This window comes from Melanerpes formicivorus, unplaced genomic scaffold (assembly GCF_026170545.1).
Source record: "Melanerpes formicivorus ecotype bairdi unplaced genomic scaffold, bMelFor1.0.p_v2 SCAF_7, whole genome shotgun sequence".
Classification (NCBI taxonomy): Eukaryota; Metazoa; Chordata; class Aves; order Piciformes; family Picidae; genus Melanerpes; species Melanerpes formicivorus.
In genome coordinates this window covers 9,012,295-9,036,846 of record NW_027142359.1, presented here as the reverse complement: position 1 = coordinate 9,036,846, position 24,552 = coordinate 9,012,295, and the positions used below count along the sequence as shown (strand labels likewise).

General features: G+C 38.6%; 1 protein-coding gene across 5 annotated transcripts in view; it reads right to left on the bottom strand.

The window, feature by feature from the left end:
* Positions 1-24,552, bottom strand: part of NEK7 (NIMA related kinase 7) — a 76,912-nt gene that overhangs the window by 29,219 nt on the left and 23,141 nt on the right. For all 5 annotated transcript variants that reach the window (XM_068140913.1, XM_068140916.1, XM_068140917.1 and 2 more), the window contains 3 exons: positions 14,948-15,010; positions 13,694-13,804; positions 1,482-1,590 (listed from right to left, as the gene is read on the bottom strand). In XM_068140913.1, coding sequence (XP_067997014.1) covers positions 1,482-1,590; positions 13,694-13,804; positions 14,948-15,010 — 283 coding nt within the window. The remainder of the gene's footprint in view (positions 1-1,481; positions 1,591-13,693; positions 13,805-14,947; positions 15,011-24,552) is intronic.

Genomic DNA, 24,552 nt, shown 5'->3' with positions numbered 1-24,552 from the left:
TTTGCAAAAGATATGGAGACACAGTAACAGGAATGCCTAATAACCCTCAAATACCAGCATTTTCAGGTTTCCAATAAAATTCTTCCAAAACCTTTCAGGCTTTGGAGAGGAAGGCAGAAGCAATTGTGTGACACTGCTGTGTGACCTAATTTCCAGGAGTTCGGATCACCCTTTGGATAACAATCCAACATGTGTTGCAGATCAACTTAAAACCAGCTTTAATTATCATTGGTTTTGCTGTGTTACCATGAAATTGTCAGATTTGTCATAGTTTACCAGAAGATTTGATGGTAGGTTTTTTTTTTTTAGTTTAAGGAATTGAAATTCACTTTGGTTTTGATATAAAATACACTGACATAAACTTTAAAGAAAAATACTCAATAAAGAGAAATACTCATACCCTATGGAAAAAATTTGTAGTTTTAATGGCCTTATCTTTTTATAATTTACAATGCACAACTGTGTAAGGGGAAAAAAAAAATTAAAAAGAAAAAAAAAAAATCTCAGGGGAAAGCCTTTTGTAGGAACAGGGGCACCTAAGCCGATCTGCTGTAGGGTTCAACACCTCTAGCTACAAATGACAAAGCTCAGCAGAGATCGAGGGACTTCTGCTTTCAGGCAGCTATTTGCATCCCATCAGAAAAAAAGACAGCCCACCTAAGACATCTAATTCCACCTGAATCCAGAGAGACAGCCCATGCACAACTTGCAAGCCATAGTCAGAGGGATTTCCAAGGAAAAAAAAACCCAGTACATCTGAGCAGCAGCTATACTGCGATCTGTTTTCTTTGACTCAGAGGTACCAGGTAAAATGAGAACATATGGAGGAGACAGTATTACAGAGGTTTAAAATGGGTAAAAAACTCAGCACCTGACAGGAATAGCTGGCAACTACAAGGGCTGTTGGGACACACTATTTGACACAGAGATTGGCAGTCGTGCAAAGGAACAGAAAAGGGGAGAAAATATCCCTGGCTGCACACAATCCAGTAGATGAGGGAGTGGGAGGAGGACCTACACATTACCAGAAGGCATGGCAAGAGGCAAACACTTTTGTAAGAAAAAAAAGGTACAAGAGATGAAAAGAGTGGGCGGCTGTGCAAGAATGCAGGTAACAAACCTTGAGAAGAGAGAATGGGTAAATATAGAAGAGTAAGAACCACAGACAGTAAGAGACAGCAAAATTAACTGAGAAAGTAAAGAGGCAGCAAGGGCAAGGTCTCCACCTGCATTCCACTAGCATTTACTCTGGAAACTTGGTATCGTGAACCACTGCTGCGAACCAGTGCCTAACACATCAAATGTACAGCCCCCAAACTTCTATCAGTCTTTTACTCACTTATAAAATGTTACAGAAACATACTGTGTCAGCTGTCAAAATGGATTCCATTATGATATTTTGTGTCACTGGCAGGGAACCAGCTGAATTCTCACACAGTACAATGTTTAGTGCAGACAAACCATCTTTAATCCTATATTACCTCTATGCATAACACGACGAGAATGCATGTGTTCCAAGGCGCTGCAAAGCTGAACAAAGTACTTCCAAACTGTTCTTTCAGGAATCAACCTCTTCTGTTTCTTAAAATGCTTAAAGAAAAAAAAAAAAAAAAAAAGGATGGACACTGAATATTAACATTCACAACTCACATAAAAACTACTAAAGAAAAACAAAAGCTAGAAAATCCTTTATTTACAAACCAAATACCAGAGGTTCACAGCTTAATGAGAAAGGCTTAACAGGATTTCCTGGTACAGAAAGCTCTTCTCTTAAATATTAACACACATAACAGTGTATGTGTTTAAGTTGGTCAATACAGAGCCACAAATTACATTAGTGAAATAAAACTACTATAAAGAAAAAAAAAAGGATTTACATGGTATTTAGCAATCCTCAGTGCAGGACTGATGAATAGTCTATCATAGAGTAAGTGGCCACAGAAGAAATAAAGGTCAGCTGTAAGGTATGTGCCACAGAATTTCCCAAATAAAATTTAATCCTTACACCAACAGATTTCCATATCCTCCTCTTCTATAGTAGAACACAGAAACAGTAGTGGTACACAATCACAGAGACCATGTCAGAGTCAATCCAATTAGTCTTAGAAGCTTGTGTAATACATAAAAGGGGGACTAAAGGAACTATGATTTCTGAAAGTTTTGTTGTAATCAAAATCCTGCTCAAATATTTTCCATCCTGTATACACCGCTATTACCAATCACTAGTAACAGTTCAGTGGCCTGTTAAAGCTCATGTGAAACCTAATTACGGTCTGCTACAGGAATCCCTTTCAAATATCAAATGCAGTGACCAGAGTAACACGGTCCTCAAAAAATACACACTGAAAGCCTGGAATTCATCCAATGCTAAAATGTGCAAGTTGCATCATGACAAATTTTGCAGCTAAAGACAAGGGAAGAGTTGTTGCTCGTTTAATCTCTCTTTCCAGAGAATTTGTATTTTGACAGATTTTAAAGTTAACCACACAGAAAAATACATCAACTGCATTAATACTGGCAAAGTTTTAGCATGAAAGAGAAGCACTTGGAGGTATTTTAATAGCGTGTGTACACACACTCATGCACATCAGATAAGAAACATTACTCTAGAAAAATAAAAGTATTTTTGCATGCTAGGGCAAAATGTGCCACTGAGAAGCTGACAGCTGCATCTATACTTTGCAGAGACACACAGGAGTATGAGGAAGATATTTTTAAACCAGCCATAGCAAAATGCAGCCATACAAAGGATCGTAGCATTTCAAAGTGTTTTTAGTTACAGGGATTATTTCAAAATGCATTTTCATTTAAATGAGGCAAAGCATATAAATTACTTCTTTAAATATGATTTTCTCTCAGTCTTGGACTGAATCCAAACAAACCCTGTGTATCTGTTCTCCCCATAGCTGGATTTGCATATCAGAGGATTGTTTGATGTCAATAGGAAGATGGAGACCAGGTTGCTTTTCATTTAAAAACAAATACACAATACACGTAAGTATGTGCATATGAAAGCCTAGTTCCTTGATTTAAAACGCATTCTCAAACTATCCTAACTAGGTACTTTATTTAAACACTCTGAATTATTTTCTTTAACTCAAACCTAAGCACAAACAGTGATGAAACACCATTCACAAAATGTCTGCACCAGGAAGCTTTTCCATTACAGATTTCCATTCCAATGTGAAGTACAGCAGTGTACTTTCCCAGTATTTATGTTCAAGCATTCTTTTAACATTTTATTAATTTGCTATCTATAACACAGTAGCTGGTTATACACCACAAAATCAGCTACACTTTACACAGTGCCATAGCCATGGATTTTAAGATGTGGTCTCTTTCCATCAAAGGCATTAATAATTTTGCATTACAGCGATTTCTCTTCCTGAAAGCATGAATAACATTATTAACCCTGCAAAATTCATCCACCTAAAAAGGATACAGAGAGGTGCTAGACTTGCCAACAGCATTTAAACTAAATAAAATAGGTACTATTTTTGCCTGTACTGCTTTAAAAATTAATCCAACTAGCTTTAAAAAGAAAACTTGCTGGCCATTATTTTGTGTAGTAATAAATTACACTACAGCCTTCCATCTAAATACATATTCTCAATGATCATGTGAGCCATTGTCCACCAAGAGCCAAAACAGGGATGAAAAGCCTGCACCACCACCAAAATAAGACTGATTTTGCAAAACTAGCCAGTGAAACAAGTTGCATGTTTCTAGGAAAAAGTCCAGCAGGCAGTGCTAATTCTGAGAAATGTCAATGAGAAAAAAGAATCTCATTCCTGTTTAGAACCTTACCTTCTAAAAAGAAATCTAGGTTGATGGAAAACATGGTCAAACCTACTTTATGCTAAACAGCACAACTAAATTCATGCAGCACATATGAACTGCATTCAAAGCAGGATCCTTTTCTCTCTCCTCCTTTTTAAAATAGTCCGTAACACAAGATGTAGTTCAAATGGTTGTGGGGTTTGCCCCCTCCCTATACGCAATCCAAAATGCAGAAGACAAGATGCCAAAACAGTAATTTTTAGCCTCAATTGTACCAGAGTGTAGAAGCATCACAGTTAATACTGAAACTAATTCACTGCCTAGTGCTGTAATTTCTCAAGCATCCCAAGGTCCACATAATCAAGCTAACTTAATATAGTTATCTCCCATTGTATACAAGTTGTTATTAACTACCCAAATTTGAGCTCAAAGGAACATAGCCTGATGTACAGCTTTCTAAAGTGCTCTCATCTTCAACATTTTACTATTCTGCTTATTCTACCTATCCGAGGCTCAAATGACAGTCCTGATTTCCCCCAGACTGATAACCATCTAGGGTGTGACACTAAAAATAAAAAATCAAAACCAGCACATAATCCTGTCTGAGGTGAAAGATCAGTCTCAGCATAGCTGAAACTGAGCAAAAAGGGAACTGCTTGTACATGTGCAGTAAAAAGTTGGGCAGTGTTGCCTGCTAGTGTTTTATCAGGTAAACAGAGAATACCAGACATGCTCAGGCAGCAGACTGTCTCCCAGTAAGAATTACTTGTTTCAAAAGCCATATCCCACAAAATTCCCATCTCTGCCTTTGAGAATGGACTTTCAGAAAAAAAGAAGAAAAATATTTTGAAGAGTTTTTCTCCTTGTCAGTACAACTGCAATTCAGTCATTGAAAGCAAGTCAACATTGTGTGGTCATAAATTAGCTATTCAAATGGTATAAGGAGCTTTAAGGTAGGCAGCTTATAGCCCCAGTTTGCCTTCTCAGACCTTTTCTACAGCATGACTGAGCAGTTTCCTTATGGGAAAACAGAACCTTCCTGGTTTCACCTCATGAACTGCTAGGGGAAAAAAAAAATAAAATAAATTTAAAATATTCTTCAAATGTTTCCATCCCAGTAAAGTTAAATATAGCTGCTCTGTACCTAAACCTATGTCATGTTCCTGGAGGCAAAAAGAAAAACAAAACCAAAGCCAAACCCAAACAAACAAAGGAAAAAAAACCATCAACACCACAACCACACCACTAAGAAGTAAAAGATAGATGAGGAAAAAAATTCCAAGTCAATATAAGAGCATGGGATTATTTTATACTGAGTTTCGAAAGATGATGCTTCAAAGGTCAAATTCCAAAAGCAACAGTGACAGCAATTAGAAAGTGATCTTATCTAAGCTTAACAAGCACAGTTCAGAGAATACTCTTAGAGGAAACATGGAGGACTGTGTTTGGCTTTTATAAGAACACTAAGGATTTCCTGTAGATGAGTACAGAACTATAGATTACTCCAATGCAATTGGAGATTTGAGATGTGACAGCCTACATCTCAGTAACCATGCCTGGAAAAATGTGTTCAGTTCTCAAGTTAGTGGCTCAGAGAATTTTAAAGTGTGACAGCCTGGTTTAGACCTCACTGTATAGGGGGAAAAAAAAGGAATGAATAGAATGATCTCAAACCCACAATAACTGTTTAAGGAACAAACTGGACTACAGAAAGCAAGCGATTTATGAACATCTCTTGCAGACAGATGATAAACTGATCACCTAAACAATTTTGCAGTCATTATTTTAAAAACAACAAACACAAACAACCTCTGAAACTGTCCAATGAGCCCACAAGTATATACACCTCAATTTTTCACTGTGCACGCTCTAGGCTGGAGTTGCCTTCTGAAAGAGGAATTGGAGAAAAAGTAAAATGATGATTTCCTTGCTTTAAATAGATTCCCTTCCTTTCATGTTTTGATTAAGGTCTTCATTACATCTCCCTGTTCTCATGACTTCACCCCGACATAAAAATATAAAGCAGCACTTTTAAAATATTCATATTACTTATCAGAACACAGGGATTCAACAACTGGATACTTGTTGAAAAAAATGTGAACTTCATGATGAGGAAAGTGAGGCTGAAGGATTAGTACAAGAAACTTCTGAATAACATGTGACGAAGCTCTTGGCCACTTCTGTCCATGTTGGTCTGGGAGTCCTGTTTTTTACTACAGAGTAGCAGAAAGAACAGACAGAAGAAAGTGGAGGTCAGGCAACTGTAATAGGAAATTATGGAAGCATAACCAGAGTTCTCCCTCTCTGAATACAACAGAAACAAATCAGAACTAGCAAGGGTGAGCAGGTCCAGAAAGATAGACCATTGAAGATGGACCTCAACATCTCTGCATTTCAGAGTAAAGATCAGAGACTCATGTATACAGAAATGAAGTTTCTGCGGAAGAGTCTTACTTTCTATTTCAAAGGCTGAGCAATTCTAGAAGGAAAGCCATGTCCTTGGTATTTTGCCTGACCAGTCAGGACTAAGCTGTCCATCTCTTTAGACCATAGTAAGCTTTCTGCCACTTTTTCTTGCTTTCTGTGAAGAACAAAAGAAAACAGAACTTCCCACCACATTCATTCACCCAACTTGATCATGAGGCTGATCAAATCTGCACACATTTCAAGAGTAGCAGTTGTTTCTTAGGTGCAAAACTAGAACAAATACAAAAAGAAAAAAGTATTTAGCATCCACCAATTGAACGTACAGAAAGTAGTAAGTATGTGGCAAATCAAGTCACTAATAAATTAAAAATTTGCACTGTTCTTTTTCCAAACTCATTACAATTGTTTACATCTCCAATTACTGAAGATGCCATAAATTTATTTTTTCCCTTCCAGAATCCACAGAAATGTGCATTTTAAAACAATCAGTCTTCCCCTATTAGTTACCTCAGTATACAAGTAGTCAATACACAGTATCTCTCATTACACAACAAGTTGTCAATACTTAGTCAATAGCAACAAAAGACAAAAAGCACAGTACAAAAACTAATAGACAAAACAATTTTGCTAATTCAAGTACTTACTGGCATCAGATGGTCAAATTAGTAGAACAAAACTATGGTCTTTCCTAATACCCCCACCACACACCTACCATATAAGTGAGATAAAAACATCTTCTCAAATGCAATCTTCTTTCAATGCCAATCAAATCAAGACAGCTACTCGTGAGAAATAGAAAACCTTGCCAGAAAAATGCAAGTAAGAATTGTCATATTTTCCATTTCTAGTATGTATTCACATTAACGATCTATTAACCAGGCTGTTAAGACGACTGCTGGTTAAACTCAGAAGCCTCAGAAAGCTCTGAGCAAAGTCACTATTTTTTTTTTTTTAACCCAACTGCCTCTGCAAGGATTCTTCTCATTTTTCCTTAGAGAGCAGTCACTCTGTTGCACCTAACAGTTTTGTTCATGCAAATAAAAGAGCATACAGCATTCATAGCTAAAGATCACCCACTGGAGTCAGACCTACTTGCAGAGTCACTAAAATAAAATTTCCAGTACCACATCCTTTTCATTGTCTCTGCTGTTATTGCTGAAGAAGGCTTTTAAAACCACATGGCTATATGTTTAAATCCAACAGTATTTGTTTACATCCATCTCTCTCCAATAAATCCCCTTGGGAAAATTGGTACAGCATGTAGAGGTGAAACTTGTGCTTGAATCATTAACTCAACTTCCTCATAAAAAACAACAGCATGCCACAGCAAATAGGGAGGTTACCATCTTAACTTTTTTTTGTTCTACTGCAAGTAAGGCAGACAAAAAATTCTCTCCATTCTCAGCAAGTTACTCATAAAGTACAAACACTGACATCACACATTTTTTCAAAAACAACTGTGTGAAAGCCTAAAAATCTCCTCTAAGTTTTGTTTGCAGGGCATTTCAAACAAGAAAAGCACCCAGACATACTATGTACAAAATGCTTCAATTCTCACTTTTCTTTAAAGATTTATGGAGCCAGACAATTCTAGCACCAGTGGGGAAAGTAGAGACAAAATACCCCAAGGATTTCTGCCCCTGTTAGAGCTATTTGAAGAGCCTGTGTAATGGGTAAATGAAGTCATAGTTGACTGACATCCTTACTGTCCCAGTGAGTACTGCCAGTGGGCTTACACAATGGCTTCAGGTGTGATGCCTATGAATGAAACTGTCCACAAGACAAAACATTATTGACAGTCTAATTATTTTAGCAGAAAACCTGCCTGCTTGTTCTAATTGTTCCAGTGATAGACACAAGACAATGGTCAATTCACAGAAAAACTAACAAGGAGGCCTGGCAACTAACCAGCCCAATTACCCCACCGGTTATAAGTTTAAGAAGCAGTAAGCTTTTCTTCCACCAGCACACACAGGTAATTGGCACATGGTAAACTGCTGCTGCTGCTCTCATTCTGCTTACATGTGGCTGAGAACAGAGGGGACAGCTGAGCACCTGTTAGACGTCCTAGCAACACATGTATGGGGAGCAAACACTTACCAGAACCAGCTCTCCTACCTTGGCAGGGCTCTCTACCTTTGCTCTTTTTCTTTTAGGACTTCACAGCTCCATTTGCGGAGTGGCCATGTCCTCTGAGAACACTCAACTCCTCTTTTTACCTCATATATAGCTAGCATATATATACACCAAGCTGAATAAGGATGCACTATTTTTCAGCTGTAGGGAGTGAAAAAGAAATGCTAGTGGCAAAAAATAGGCCCAACTGGTTCAAAGCTCCAGGTTTCTCCTTAAAGAAAAAGCACACAAAATAATTTAGCTTTGATCTGTAATTAGCACATAGTGCATTACAGTATCCTAACCTATTGGATGCTTCTTCAAGCCACATGGTATCTTTAACTTTTTTCAAAAATGAGTACATAAAAAAAGGTAAGAGTAAAGGTGATACAGAACAGGGCGGGGGGGGGGAAGAACACATTGAGAAAAAAATATTTTGAGGCTTTAACATTTATTAATGATGTCACTTCAGCAAGGTGCCAAACTGCTCTATAACACAAAACACAACCATATGCTAAACAAGAAGACTAGAAGTCAGGAGGTTTGACACTGGGGAGGGGGTGGGAAGGGGTGGGGTGAGTAGTGAGGGTTTTTGTTCTTTAAATTAAATGTAGCAGTCACGGGGAAGTGGGGGGAAGGGAGAGGAAGGCACAACAGATACTGATGAAAACCAGATTTGATGGTTTAAAATTTGCATTTATAGACCATGATAAATGAGTATCAGAAAAACACAAAGACACTTCTAATTTTTTCCCCCACAATCATGACTTCAAGTATTTGGATGTAAATATATGCATAAGGAAAATCTCAGAATTAAAGCCACCATAATTCCTCCCTGTTGAGAGTGAGTGCAGTTTTCAGTTCTGTTTTCTTTATGCCCAAAGACCCTTTTCTCATTCATTCAGAACACAGCTAATGAGCAGCTTGAAATGTCTTTAGGCTTTATTTATTGTGCACTGTTCAACACCTACTAGCAAATGTAAGTTTCAGGCAGGGGTACAGTTTCCTGGTATGTATCACTGGAATATCAAATTAATAAAAATAAACTTTGTTAAGTTTATCATCACAAATGGCCTTAGAAATTATGAGGTAGTAATATCCCTGTTTTATAGATTAGAATGGGGGCAAAGAATTAAGATCAAAAGTGTTAATTAATTCTGGCACCAATTTAAGTGCCTCCTTTTCCATGTACTTAGCTTTATGAAACAGTTCATCTTCAAAGCACAGTTCCCACTCAGAACAGATGAAGCTGTGAATGCTCAATACCACTACAAATCAAACCCCAGAGTCGTACCTTGATTATCAGAAATACAGAATAAGCAACTACAATTTCTACCAAAAAAAAAGAAAAAGCTCTTTATGTAGCACCCCTTAGGAACAATTCTAGAAACAGTAAGGGTAGTCTTTGGAAGAGCATTCAATTGTATTAATCATGAAACCATTGTCTCTAATTCCCTGCTTTAAAAGCTACTACTGTAGCAAAGAAGGCAGCACAGATGCAACAGATGGTGGTGCATGTACTGCACCCTTGTGATTGCTACTTGGAGTAGTTGCACCCTTAACACTGAATAGAAGACATAAACCTGGAATTCACTGGAGCATTAGATTCTCAGTTGCAGGATTTTCTAGCCTTTGAATGCTTGATTTTGCAGAATCAAGCTATTCCCTAGATTAAACAAAGCACAGAACTAGCCCCAGAAGAGCAGGCTCTCTATGATACCACTATGTACAGTTTACCAAAGCTGACACTTCTGCAGCCACAACAAATAGCGCAGCTGACCAAGTAACTTGCACAGCAGCATGCAATCCTTCAGCAGGTAACTGATGGAATTTGCCAGCAGTACTCCTGAACCTTGGGTCCCATCCCACATTCTGCCTGGCAGTATGCTGCAGGACAGGTTCTTTGTGTTCCCCTGTATTTGATCTGTAATTGCTATGCAGCTTGACTCTTCTCTGTCCCTTCCATGTTTCTATCACTTCAGCCCATTTTCTACATTTACACAATTGTATCCTGTTCCCAGCCACTATGAGTTATCCCATTCACGCTCTCTCTCTCCTGGTAGTCAGTTTGTAGGATCCTTTCCCAGTCTATCCTGCTCTCTGCCAATACACTAGCTCTTTTCTAATCTCACTGTGCTCATATCCAGTGCTAGGGCTCCTAGTTCAGAGTTTTCCAACCAATTACACTTACTCTTTTTATACCACTCAGCCTCTACTGCTCTGTGTCACAACTTTCACCCTATCTTCTCTGAAAAACTGTTAACCAGCTAGTTCCAGTTCACCGTCTTTCCTTTTCCCTGTGAGATTGCCTCTCCTTCCTTATGGATCACTTAGCAGCTTGTCCCAGCCTACTCTTCTGTCTGCTTAGTCTTTTGTCTTCTCTACATTCATCTGAGATTATGTTGTTCAAAAGAATAAACACCCTCAGAGACTGGAAACCTTCAGCCCATCCAATGCATCTGGAAAAAGCTATTTCTGGCAAAGCCATTTCAGTCATCCATACTATAAGCTGCATTCATAGTCACTCCAGTAGTACACAGCGCTGTCAGCACTAAACAGCTCTACATGTTCATGAATCCTACACTTCGGCTGCTATGCTCCAGCAAGCTCTGTTAAGCACATGTGTGTGCTTAGAAGATTTTAGAAGTTAGAAGGGTAAGTTTAGATGAGTACTCTCAGTCATTATTGTAAAAAAAATTTTTTTTAAGAAATCCCCTTTCCAAGTTTTAAGTCTCTGTTTCAATGCACAAAGGGCTTACAATATTTCAGGTAGAAGTTATTGTTTATTCTTTTAAATCTATTTATTTTAAAATAAACATACATCTGGGTAAAATAATACTTTTTTTTTTTAGCCATCTGCTAAAATACATCATTTTTTGAAACATACACCCTCAAGCAGTCAGCTGCTATGTAGCATTTTAGTATGAAAAGGTTGTATTTTGACAAACTGAGAAGAGATTCTCACACAGTTACATCTTTGGCAACCCTAACAGCAAAAAGAGTTACTCTCCTGCTACACAGGGGCGTGGGCAGCAGAACACAGCTTCCACAACATTTCCATTCAGAGACATCATCACTGTCCCACCAGCCACTCAAACGTGAAAATCACCCATCTCCTGCAGCTGCTGAAGCTGTAATCAATGCATTTTGTGATAGAGATAGTCAAACAATAAAGTCACTTCATAGCTAAGGGCTTCCCAAAACATCAGGTCATGCCCTGGGAAGGGGTAAACACCTGACCTGATACATTCTGGCACTACATCTCTTCCTGACACGTGTGCTCCCCTACCTTCATACTCCCAAAAAAACATCCAACTGTCACAACAAAAGAAAATTATTACTCTTGCACTTAAACAAAGCCTAACTGTAGGTAACATGTGCTATCAACATATCATCTGATAACCCTGTTGCCTCAAAAAACAGCTCTGTTTGTAGCATACTCCCAAGACAGCAATCCGCCAGAAAACAGCTTGGAAAAACCAAGTGACAAGTTTCCGTTCTCAGCAATATAAGCAGCTTCACTGCAGTGAGAATGGTTACTCATGGGCTAGTAGCCTTCCAGCTATCCCAGGCAGCTCACCTGTAAACACAGCCAGTCATCAGTTCCTGCAGCAGTATGAGCCTCCACTCCCTGCCATGCTGCAAGAACAGTGGGGCACAATCCACTACTAAGTCCACAACGCATTCAGAAGCTCCTGACCTGCACCTGACCACCAGCCTCAGTAGTGAGACAGGCACCCATTCTGCCGGGAAGCTTCCATAACCTTGCGTATTATTTGTTGTTCAGGCAATTTTTAAAACACGTCTTTAAGAAGACATTATATAACTCCACATTTCAACTCCTACTGTCCAAGTAGTCTACCAAATCATTTCCTCCACCAGCAGCATGAAGACAGAGTGCATTATGACACCTCATACATATTTAATAATAGCCTGATAGGCTGTCATTAACATCAAACAGCAATCGAAGTTGGCTACATTAAACATGATCCTTATGTTAAAAGGACAATCACAAAGTGCCTCCAAGATCCAGTCTGTAGGAAATACCCACCGACTTGGACATGGTGTAACGAGGCAAACTGCACTGAAGAAGTCATTATTCACACAATGCATTTAAAATTAAAAATAATTTTTAAAAATAAAATAAATAAATAAAAAATAAAAAACAGGAGAAAAAGCTTCAATGGGTCATAAGACCAGATATGCCATAAGGCAATCTGTCACAGAGTACTCATATTAATAACTGTTGTGTCAAAACTGAACATTCAAAAGGAAAGACAAACCTTCCTTTATGTTTTATGAAATGTAAGCCCACAGAATCAATAATTCATGAGTTGAAGAGAAATACCAGATTTGGATATAAATATTAACAGAACGCTGTCAACCTGTTTAGAACCAAAACTTTTATTATCCTACCTTACAATTATAAATCTAAATGGGAATGTTCTTCAAAAGCTCCAAGAAAATCTGTATGCAAGTCATTAAGGAAGAAATTAACATTTTCTATTCATGTAGGTTCTAAGTAAAACAGCAGAACTCTGTTCAGTGCCTGGCTGTTACTGAGTGAATGCTAATGGACTGGCACTGTTTGTTCCCAGACTTGTGCTGTGTTGACAACAGTAATGCTGGTGTGCACACAAGGAAGTACACCAAAGGGTGTACCCAAGACCCAGTGGAAAAAAATAAAAAATGTAGGGAAAGAGGGTAAGCAGCTGTCAGATGGCAAGCAATGGTAAAAATGCTAGTTAAAAGTTAATACAGCTTCAGAATACAATGGTTACATAACAGGTCTTGGGTAAATTTTTCCAATTAGCTAAGAGGTATTGAAAAACCACAAGAGAATGCAATTAATCCAGAATGCATGAAACACTTTCAAGCAAATATGAAACATTTTCAGTGTATTTGTACGCCTCAAATATTTAACTAGATCCACGATGCAGTTAATCTTTGTTTGCTAAAATGGTTACCAGTTGAAGTTCAAGATCTAGAAGTTTCTTTTGCCTTAAAGACACCAGCCCTCCTCTATTTTCATTACTACTATGTAGAGCAGAATAATGGAACACAAAATACAATTGTGCCAAAAATCAGGAATGTTGTCAAAACGTACTGTTCTAAATGGTGGTGACAGTGCTGTACAGTTTTTAACTTTTTTTCCCAGTGCTATTATCATTTCAGCCTAGTTATCGGTTAAAAATACTTGCATAAGCATCAATGCTGGGCACAGGTAATACAATGCCAGTCCAAACACTCCACTATTCTCCACAGTTCAAAACTTTTCACTGCATTTCACTCAATGATGAGTACAAAGAATGAAAAGTGGAAGAAGTTGAATATTATGAGCTTTGATGTTTTCCAAAAAGTTACTTCCTACCTTTATCATTCTGGAGAGATCTCCAGCATCGGCTAATTCCAACACGATGTTCAGTTCGTTGTCTTCAATGAATGAGGCATAATATTTAATTACGTTTGGATGATTCAGTTGCTAAGGAAGCACAAAAATAATGCATTTTAGCATAGAGCACACCTTATCTTCTAAGGCTGACAAACGAAACATTCTTATTTAGGCAAACAAAACAAGCCCTAAAAAACTATTTCAGTACAATACACCAAGTATATGCTTAGGAGAAGCAATTACAGATAAACATTTTGCAAGAACACGATGGCATTTCAGGATCAACATGACAATTTTAGAGGAGTTTTGCTTGTAAGTATTGCCATGTATCTCTGCAACAGCATGCTGAACTGCTAGCTGAAACAGCAAAATCCATTTTTACAAATCAGAGTTTTGGTCTTGTTGTAGATTAAGGGAAATCAAAAGTTAATTGGTATAACCATAAATAAAAGTCCTCCAGAGGGTAGAGAGTCCCAAGGGGATGGACAATTCATCCCAGGATATTGTAATCTGTTATTCTATTCTGTTTTCCTGTATCTGTTTAAGGCAGTGCACAGCCAATTCCCTCTCTTGTTCTCTCCATCTCAGGATATGTGCACTGTTATCTTTATGGTTTGTGGGGGAGAAGCTTTCTCTTGGCCTTGGCTGGCAGCAAAGCTGCAGCTATGCCACTGGGTAGTAGCTGTAGGCCTGCAGTAGGCCTGGGTCGGGGAGGGGGAGGTGCAGTTTGGCTGCTCTTGGGCCTGCTGAGGCTGAGTTGGATGGACATTTTTTGGAGGCTCTGGAAGGTTTGGGCCTGGTAGATCCAGGTGAAGAACTGAGCCTAATTTGTGAATTTCTTCCTTTCACCTGAATACCTTTTGTGTATATTTGTAAACAGAATTTCCATTTCAACTTCCAATCCAGTGTGGAGTATTTTTATTTCACTCTCTGGGCAGGGGTAAAATATCTTTTCTGTCCTTTTGACCTGGGCAGCTAGTGGCTCAAAACTAGAACAGCTCTATGTAGGACGCAGTTGTTTACAATACTGTAGCTTTAACAGAAACTTCTACTTTAAAAATTGCTCATTTTTCTCTAAGGACTCCCTTCTCCACGTTAATTTCAAAACAATAAAGATTACAAAATTCCTTAAGTGTGGTCTCCAGACAGGCAATAGTGGGCACCTCAAGTATAGCTATGAAAACCTCAATATGCTTTGATGATGGCTGCACATTTATTAAACAAATCCCTTACCTTAAGAAGATCTATTTCTTTGATGCAGTCAGCACGGGCTTTGGCATCCATCAAATCAAATATCTATGCAGAAGAGATGAGACATCTTTATCAAGTGATAAAAATATAGCAACGTGAGTGATCATTATTAATATTTCATAGCATCCATAAAGAAACTTAAGTTATTCACTTTATGGCAAGATGTAGCATTTTAATAAGAAGTACTTCTATGCTATAATGTACTTATTTACCGCTTTATTGATTCTTTTACCTCTCTTGTAGGAGACAAGTAAATTGTAAGTTCAAGTTTTCCAGTGACATTGCCACCTCCACCTCTATGTTCAAACCCACAGCAACAGCTCAGCCTATTTCCTTTAAGCTGTTTTTAATCCAGATATTCACTTCCTTTCCCCTTTCTGCCATGTCACAATCACAAACTGATTCTGTACTGGTGCTAGCATGCCTTTTGTTCCTTAGTTTCTTGTTAGTCTTCCTTTTCTACTCTACATAATGCATGCACTCAGTCAGGATCAAAACATTGTCACCTCCAAATCTTTCTCTCCTATTTCCTTCCCTTCAGCAAGAAAAGTGATTTGAGTTCTCTGTTTACTAGAGCACTTTTTTTCTAAGCCTTCAACTGTCACCTTGACTTTTACAGTCTTCTACAGTTAGACATCTCTCCTCTTCATTTTTCCCCATCTCCCATCTGTTCCAAATTACTTTGCAACGTATCTCATATTTGCCTCCTCCAGTTAACCACCAAACTCTTCATTGATTTAAATTTATGGAGTAACTTTTTCCTGCTATATTTGTCTACATACTCATGCCTTCATACTTTCACTCCCTTTTTTAAATCACCTTTGGCTCCCATTCTCACTTCACTTTCTCAGATGTGTATCTCCATACAATGTCACCAACTATTTCCTTTTGAAATGACACAAGTGCTACTTAAAGGAACTCTTCCTCTCTCATTTGCCATTTCTTTCTAAATAAAAAGAACCAAACCAACACATACAAAACCAAACAAAACCTCAAAACAAAGCAAAAACACCCACCACACCAACACAAACCAAAACAACATACAAACACACCAAAAAAACCATCCAAGTAACACCATTAACTTCTGTGTGGTCTGCCTATTATATTTTGAGCTATTCAGAAGAAGGATAGAGACACACTATGAATTTTAGTCATTGCTACAATATTTATGACATTACCTTTTCCATTTACATATTTTCAATACACATCACCTCTTTCTAGGTAGTCCCCAGGAAAAGATGTATTATGTGCTGTGAAGATCACCAGTACCTAGTTCCATCAGTTCAGAATGATCAAAAGCTCAACAGCTAACAGCCTATTTCTTATCCTGCCATCAACCCCAGAAAAAAATAAGGGTTAACAGCACTTTGACTACCGAATGCCTGTAAAAAGTTCTCCTAAACTGACTGCATAGCTGCCCATGTGAATCACACCTTCTTTCACCCTCCCCAAAGTTCAAACAAATCACGAAGTCCACACATGATCTGCTAAACCTCATCTTCATTTTCTGTGCCACTATACACAGTAAGTTTGTCATTCTGATCAACTGAAAAGGCTGAAGACTTCATGCACAGAACACAGTTCTCACAGAGCACACGTGCTCTTGACTAGCCACTGCTTCCCTTCAGACATCCAATTTTCTGTCTTCAGACCTGGCATAAGGAAAAAAAACAAAAACAAAAACCGAACACCAACGAAAAAGCCTACAGTGGATTCAAAATTCACTTTTTCCACAGAAAGACAACTCTAAGTCAAGAACTGAAATGCCAGACTTGTAGTTAATAAGAGGAGGAAGGAGGAAAGAAAGAAGAAAACAACACTACTTACTAAGAATGAAAGAGAATAAACCACCTCACAGCTACTTGTATATTAATACCAAGATGACAGGAAATAGACTGAACTAGAAGCAATTATTTGAGGAGACTGTAGGGGACTTAACAGAAGCCCAGCAGGGTAAATCACAAGGAATGATAACAATAAGAAATAAAGCCATTTCATATGTAGTAGAAGAGTACTAGATAGGAAATTATGGGCACAATTATTAAAACAAGTAATGCTGATGGAAGATATAGAAAAGATAAGTTTATCTATTAAGACTGGGAACATAATGAAGAAGATGAAATAGTCTGCATCTGTTACAGATCTCAACTCTGAATGAATAAAGAAGCATTTAGTTTTGACTAAACTTCTAGTGCTTGGTACAGTCATGAAGGAATGATTTTTCCAGGAAACACTTAGGAAAGTTCTAAATGTTAGAGGTAGCACATTAACTGAGGGAGTATAGGGAAGACATGACGTCATGACTTGCGACCTTTTGTCTAGACTTTTCTTGGCCTGCACTTATTATTTGAGCTTGGCTTTAGCCGTAGCAGCACATGGCTTGCTGATGAGTGACTTAGCTGTAACAAAGTTGTTTTTAGACTCGGATGAGCTTTGTACAACTGCACAGTCTTAAGGAAATTATAGCAGATACAATAAAGGTCTAACAAAATGAGACTGATAAACATCTGTAAGCTTTTGGATCAACACAAAGCATTAGCAATTGACTGCTTGAAATCACCCAGCTAAATACCACAGAGTCACCACCAGCATCCTCCTCCCAGAGCTCAGGACACTGATGATGCTCCATACATCGATTACTGGAAAGTACCAGTAATTAAACTACAAAAGTGTTAACATCACTGTAATTGGCTAACAATAAAACCTGCTGCATTTTGATTAGACTGCTATGGCATTAATTAAACTAGCAATAAATTCTGATTCTTGACTCCACTCAGGAGGTCAGGATCACAGGGTAATTCAAGTCAGGGATATATTTCTCTACTCAGCACAAATTGCTCAGCATAACACACTCTTACTTAAAATTGTAATTATTTTTCCCCAGTTCCTCTTTTCAATGACTATGACAAGATTAACATTCCTATAAAGGAATTATTTCTCCTGTGAATGCTTAATAACAAGCAAAAAATACAGTAAATATTTTTATGATCTGCCAGTTCTCATGTAATAAAAAAATCTCATTGTGGTAAGCACTACACCTTAGTTAGCAATTACTGTGACATTCCAAAATCAATCAGGAAAATACAGCTGAAGAGACTTAAGAGAGTGTTTTAAAAGCTCTCAGCAATTTAGTTTTCCCACTTAGGAAGAATGATAAGTGAAATAAGAAGTCCAATTTTTAGCTCTTTTTCATTTCCTAGGGCAATTAATAGCATAGGAAGGGCAATTAATAACAAAGGAAAAGCAGAAGGGCAAGCATACCTATTCCAACACATTCCCCTCTATGTGCTAAGCAACTAAGAGATCTCTGGTAACTGCATTGAATCACTTCTCCAGGAACTTTGTATGAGCACAGATTATTATTTTTTTCATTACTCGTTATTGTAGAAGTATCAGTGTTAAGTACTGATAGTTTTAAGCACTGCCAAGAAATACCGGTATTTTTAGAATCCTTTCTAGGCTATTGTAAGACACAGAGCAAGAACTGTTCCCTGTGTATATGTGTAAACTAAACAAAGAGGTTGCAGTACATGAAATCAGCCTCCTGAGTGAAGTTCTTACCTACATACTCACACATGCAACTAGAGCCACTGGCACAGAAACGTTTAACCACAAGATGGAAAACATCAGGCCTTAGTTTCTAAGTGTACACTTATCAACTACCAGCTACCAATTTAACTCATTACCTGGAATAAATGCCAAGTTAGGAATCCACTCAATTCCTCTTGCTTTAAAGTGCATCACTTTTCCAAGTTTTCCTTGTCACTACTGAAAAGGTTTTAAAAGTCTTTCTGACCTCACCATTTAAATGATAATTTAACCTATTTGTTTGAAATTCTGTACAAAGTATTTGTGAAGCAAAACACAAGCATGGCCACTGTGATGTAAATCTACCAACTATTAAGCAAAATAAACACATGAATGCACACAAATATTGAGATATGCTACTGGGTAGCAACAACAAACATTAGAGTATTTTGCCACCTTGGCACTACTGTGCTGAGACAATAGTGCTTCATAAAGTGTGAAATTACAAGTGCTTTCCTAAGATTAATTATCTCTAATTCAGCCCTGAAATAGCAATCCGCCGACAATGCACAATGAATAATGAATGCAAGTGCTAGATAAAAAGAGTCATTGTCTGAATTCCTAACACTGGGGTCTCCAATTTTGGAATGAAAGGGAAGGAAAGGCAGAACAAAGCAAGGCAGAAATTCATGAATCTAGAGTTACTGAAATATGCAGACTGACACAACATTTGAAAATTTGAGTAACTAAGTTTTATTTAAAAAACAGCTCCTAAAGCAAGGTCATACAGCCCTGCAGTCAATTACTTTAGGTATTTACAAACTATCCTTAGAGGCAAAGGAGTTGTGAGTGTTTATTCCAGGATCTAGCAGTTGCTCACTTCCCCTCTTGGAAGTGACCACCAGAGTGCTCATTGCTTACAATGACACACCAGACCTCAGGGTGCTGTTGGTAGCTCTGTTCCAAGGGTTACCTGGGGTGGCAGTGGTAGAGATGTACTCCCCCTACCTCAGGCATGACCTTTCAGCACAGTCAATATTTTGAGTCTGAGGTCCAGAGTATACTAAGGAACTTATATGCTAGCTCTTCAAAAGTATACTGCTATGTTCATAGTTCATCTATGATTGTTCCTGATGTTCCTTTGATTCAAAGTGTTGTTTAGACATTAACAAAAGTGAAGCAATAAAGATTTGGGGTTTAATTCTGCTTTTATGTAGGTAATGTAGAGACAGAATCCAATTGTTTTAAACACCACTTCCCTAACTACAAGAAGGCAAAACACATAGGGGAGGATGAAGCACAAAGGATACAATGAGAAAAAAAAGACAACATACTATCAAGTGTATTCTGTTTGTTAAATTACTAGAAACTGCAAATTAAACAGATTTCACTCTGCTACATATCCTACTGGAAACCACATCAAGAATACTACTTCATGTCATCTGGACTAGCAGCAACTACCAATTCAGTAAGAGTGGTTTCTGTCACCATCTGCTTGTCCTTTCTCCCACAGCATCTTACCACCACTTGCTTCTGCTCACAGCTAGTTCCACAAATGTACATTTTGTACACATTCCTATAACATTTATCAATATTGTACATATTTCAGCCAAATAAAATTTTAGTAGCAGAAAATAAACACTCTTGTTGGAAAGCTTCATAAGAACTCAAAACTGGCAAGTCCTTTTGCAAAAATAATGCCAGTAACCCTTAAAGAGAAGATAACTGAAGAATTCTAAGTCACATCACCCCTTGAAGGTGGAGTTAAACAAGGGAAACCACTAACCAAATACACAAAGAGAACAGCTATGCAGCCAACCTAGCCTGGAAAAATGAAATGGGAAGATGGTAGAACAGACATGACTTGCAAGATCAGAGAGGAAAGTATGTAGTACTTAAGATGCAAGATGAGAATAGGCAGAAAATGGGGAAGCAGAAGAAAGTCCAGATCTCTGCTACATTACTTAACAAAAAACTACAGCATTTTTTTACTTGAACTTAAGGAAAAACTTCTTCCCTTTGGGAGGATGACTGAGCACTGGAACAGGCTGCCCAGAAAGTCTGTAGAATCTCCTTCACTGAAGACTTTCAAAACCTGCCTGGATGCATTTCTGTACAATCTGCTCCAGGCACACCTGCTTTAGAATGGAGGTGGAGTGGATGAACCCCAAAGCCCCCTTCCAACCCCTACCATTTTCTGATGCTGTGATTCTATGATTCAGAGACACTTTCTCAATGTGGAAACGTGCAAAGTGGTACCAATACACAGGTCTAAAATAGAAGGATTAGAGTCTCTCCCTCATGACAAAGCAGCATTTCTTGGCCATACTGAGTTTCCATTAATGAACATCACACAAAAAAAAAAAAAAACAAACCAACACACCAGTCTTTTAATTTTAATTTAAAAAAAAGTATGACTGAAATGAAAAGATACTGCATCAGAGAGCAGGCCCACAAGAGCTCCCTCTGAATACAAAAGAATCATAGAATCAGTAAGGTTGGAAAAGACCTCAAAGATCATCAAGTCCAACCTGTCATCCAACACCTCATGAATACTAAACTATGGCACCAAGCGCCATGTCCAATCCCTTTTTTAACACCTCCAGGCACGGTGACTCCACCACCTCCCTGGGCAGCCCATTCCAATGGCTAACAACTCTTTCTGCGAGGAATTTTCTTCTCACCTCAAGCCTAAACTTCCACTGGCACAGTTTGAGACTATGTCCTCTTGTTCCGGTTCTGGTTGCCTGGGAGAAGAGACCAACCCCCTCCTGGCTATAACCACCCTTCAGGTAGTTGTAGAGAGCAATAAGGTCTCCCCTGAGCCTCCTCTTCTCCAGGCTAAACAATCCCAGCTCCCTCAGCCTCTCCTCATAGGGCTTGTGCTCAAGGCCTCCCACCAGCCTGGCTGCCCTTCTCTGGACACATTCAAGAGTCTCAGAGTCCTTTTAAAAAGCAAATCAATTCTTCACCTCCCCCCACATCCCCCCCCAAAAAGAAAAAAAAAGAAAAAAAAAAAAAAAAAAAAAAAAAAAAAACAAAAAAAAAAACACCACCAACCACCAAAAAAACAAACCAAACCAAGACAATGAAAACAAATTTTATAGAGAAATTTAAGTATTGTGACTACATTTAACAAGCATTTCTAGAGAATCTTAAGGAAGGTCACAGAAGCACAGCAACAAGATGGCCTTCCGTCTGAAGGAACAACCTGGCAGATGTTAGCTGTGCAAGCTGAAATTGCTTTGCCAAACACTTAGTGTTGCCACAAGCCTCTTGAATTCCATTAATATGTCACTGTTCACCAAGACATTGTTTTCCCCTTACAGGTTAATCAAATCTCACTCCTCATTTGGATAGTAGTCTCCCACATACAGTCAGCCTGCATATGGAAAGTGATTTTACAGATTAGCCAGCAGGTCAAGGGAGGTGATTCTTCCCCTCTACTCCACTCTGGTGAGACCCCACCTCAAGTACTGCATCCAGTTCTGAAGCCCCTATTACAAGAAAGATATGGATGTGCTGAAACATGTCTAGAGAGATGGAGCTCCTCTCCTATGAGGACAAATGAGAGAGTTGGGATTATTCAGTCTAGAGAGGAGAAGGCTCCAAGCAGACCTTATTGGGGCCTTCCAGTGTCAGAAGGGGGCTACAAAAAAGCTGGTGAGGGACTTTTTAGGATGTCAGGTAAGGACAGGACTGGGAGGGAATGGAGCAAAACTAGAAGTGATAGATTCAGATTAGATGTTAGGAAGTTCTTAAGGGTGGTGAGACACTGGAACAGCTTGCCCAGGGAGGTTGTGGAAGCCTCATCCCTGGAGGTTTTTAAGACCAGGCTGGATGTGGCTCTGAGCAACCTGGTCTAGTGTGAGGTGCCCCTGCCCTTGGCAGGGAGGTTGTAACTAGATGATCCTTGAGGTTCCTTCCAACCCTGACAAGTCTGTGATTCTATGATTACACAGTGCAGCCCCTCCTAACATGCACTAGGCAGTAAGCACCTCAAAGAAAAACCAAAAGCTTGCATTGGATGCTTTAAGACAATCTGAACATTATCAGGATAAAGCCCCTCAGGAGAGCCACAACCCTTCAACTCTATTTCCTACCAACCATTAAGAATATTCTTAGAAATTTAGTACTTAAGAAAAGAAAAATTAAACACGAAATCTTTTCTGCTACAGAAACCATCACTTGTATACGATGCCTTCTCCATGAATTGAAAAGATCTTCTGTCAGATTGGGAAATACGATGTCAAGATACATCTCTGCATCCTGACTTTTGAAATGCTGTTAAGTGTACACATGATATAATGCCTCTGTGTTCTTAATGCAAGCACAGTTATAAAAATTTCATCGTTAGCAGTGAACAGCTGGACTTCATGACTCCCATCCAATACCCAGGCATTCCACATCCACCTTAATTGACATGCATTTCAAGTCACATTTGACCTTTTTGGTTTTTCATGCACTGAAAATGAAGGAAGAATTAACTTAATGTTTTAAGACTGTTGATCAAAGTTCTTAGAATGTATCTCAGCTTTTGAAGTGGCATACATCTGACAGTTTTCCCAGAAGGGGGAAGCAAGTCTGTTTTTTTATAACTGCCAGGACTAGCCCTGCCTCCTGGTCCTGCAGAGCACAGGAAATCACAGAAATGGAATAGCAAGTCAAAATATGACAGAAATTTACAGCGCATGCGTTGGCACAGAAGGAAACAAAAATTAAAATCCAGAAGAGAATATACAAAATCTGACACATCTTGATTTACAATATATAAAGCTAACAAAAAAAATCCCCTCTGAAGCCCTTCAAATAATACCTCAAACATGTCTCGAAAGATCAGAACTGAAAGAATTATTTTAGTTTCTATTTCAAAACTAAACATATTGCCAGGGAATTTTCAAATTAAACCCAGAACAAAGTTTTTAAAGGGCAAGGGCCTTAAAACAAAATACTCTTGAGCAGTTCCAAACAAAAAGAATGGAAGTAATACTGAAGAGAACCTTAGATCAAGCTGCCTTTCACCTCTGCAAAAATGAATCATAGCATTGTCAGGGTTGGAAGAGGCCACAAAGATCATCCAGATCCAGCCACCCTGCCGTGGGCAGGGACACCTCACACTAGATTAAGTTAGTTTTCATTTTTCACCACTTTCTGTTTGAATGTCTGAAAAATTGCTGACTGCAAAGACAAAATACCTGCACAAAGAAACAGCCCACTTCCTATGCTAATACTTATAAGGGCATAATGTTTCTTGGCTGCAGTAACTTTATCAGCATGCTACTCTCCCATCTTCTGTGACTCAACTGCTGTTTCTCTACTGGTTAAGCTGTGAATCCTAAAATCATTCAGGGTCCTCAAAAACTATTTTCATTATTACAATTCACTTAATACCACGATGCACTTGCATTTAATTACTATACAAGGTCCCCCCAGAGAGATACATTATTCATGAACATAATAATATAGAATCATAGAATGGGCTGGGTTGGAAGGAACTTCCAAAGGTCATCTAGTCCAAACCCCTCTGCAGTCACCAGGTGCATCCTCAATTAGACCAGGCTGCCCAGCACCCTGTTGAGCCTCACTTTGAATATCCAGGGATGGGGCCCCAACCACCTCCTGGGGCAACCTGTTCCAGTGTTCCACCACCATCACAGTAAAGAGCCTGATCCTAATATCCAATCTAAATCTGCACTTTTCTAGTTTGAAGCCATTACCCCTCATTTTATCACCACAGACCTTTGTAAATAGTCTTTCTCCATCCTTCTTGTAATCCTCCTTTAGGTACAGGAAGGCTACTACTAGAGCTCCCTAGAGCCTCCTCTTCTCTGGGCTGAACAACCCCAGCTCCCTCAGCCTGTCCTCAGAGTAGAGGTGCTCCAACCCTCTTGATATGAACTCAGCTGCATCTTGAAAGAAGGGAACATTGGTTTATACTTGTTTCAGGTATTTTTCAGTCTTTCCAAACAGCACTTCCTTTCAACTATTACAAGTGTGATTACATATATACCTTTCTTGATCTATGCACTTGGGGAGCACAATTACTACCTGAAAAGTTA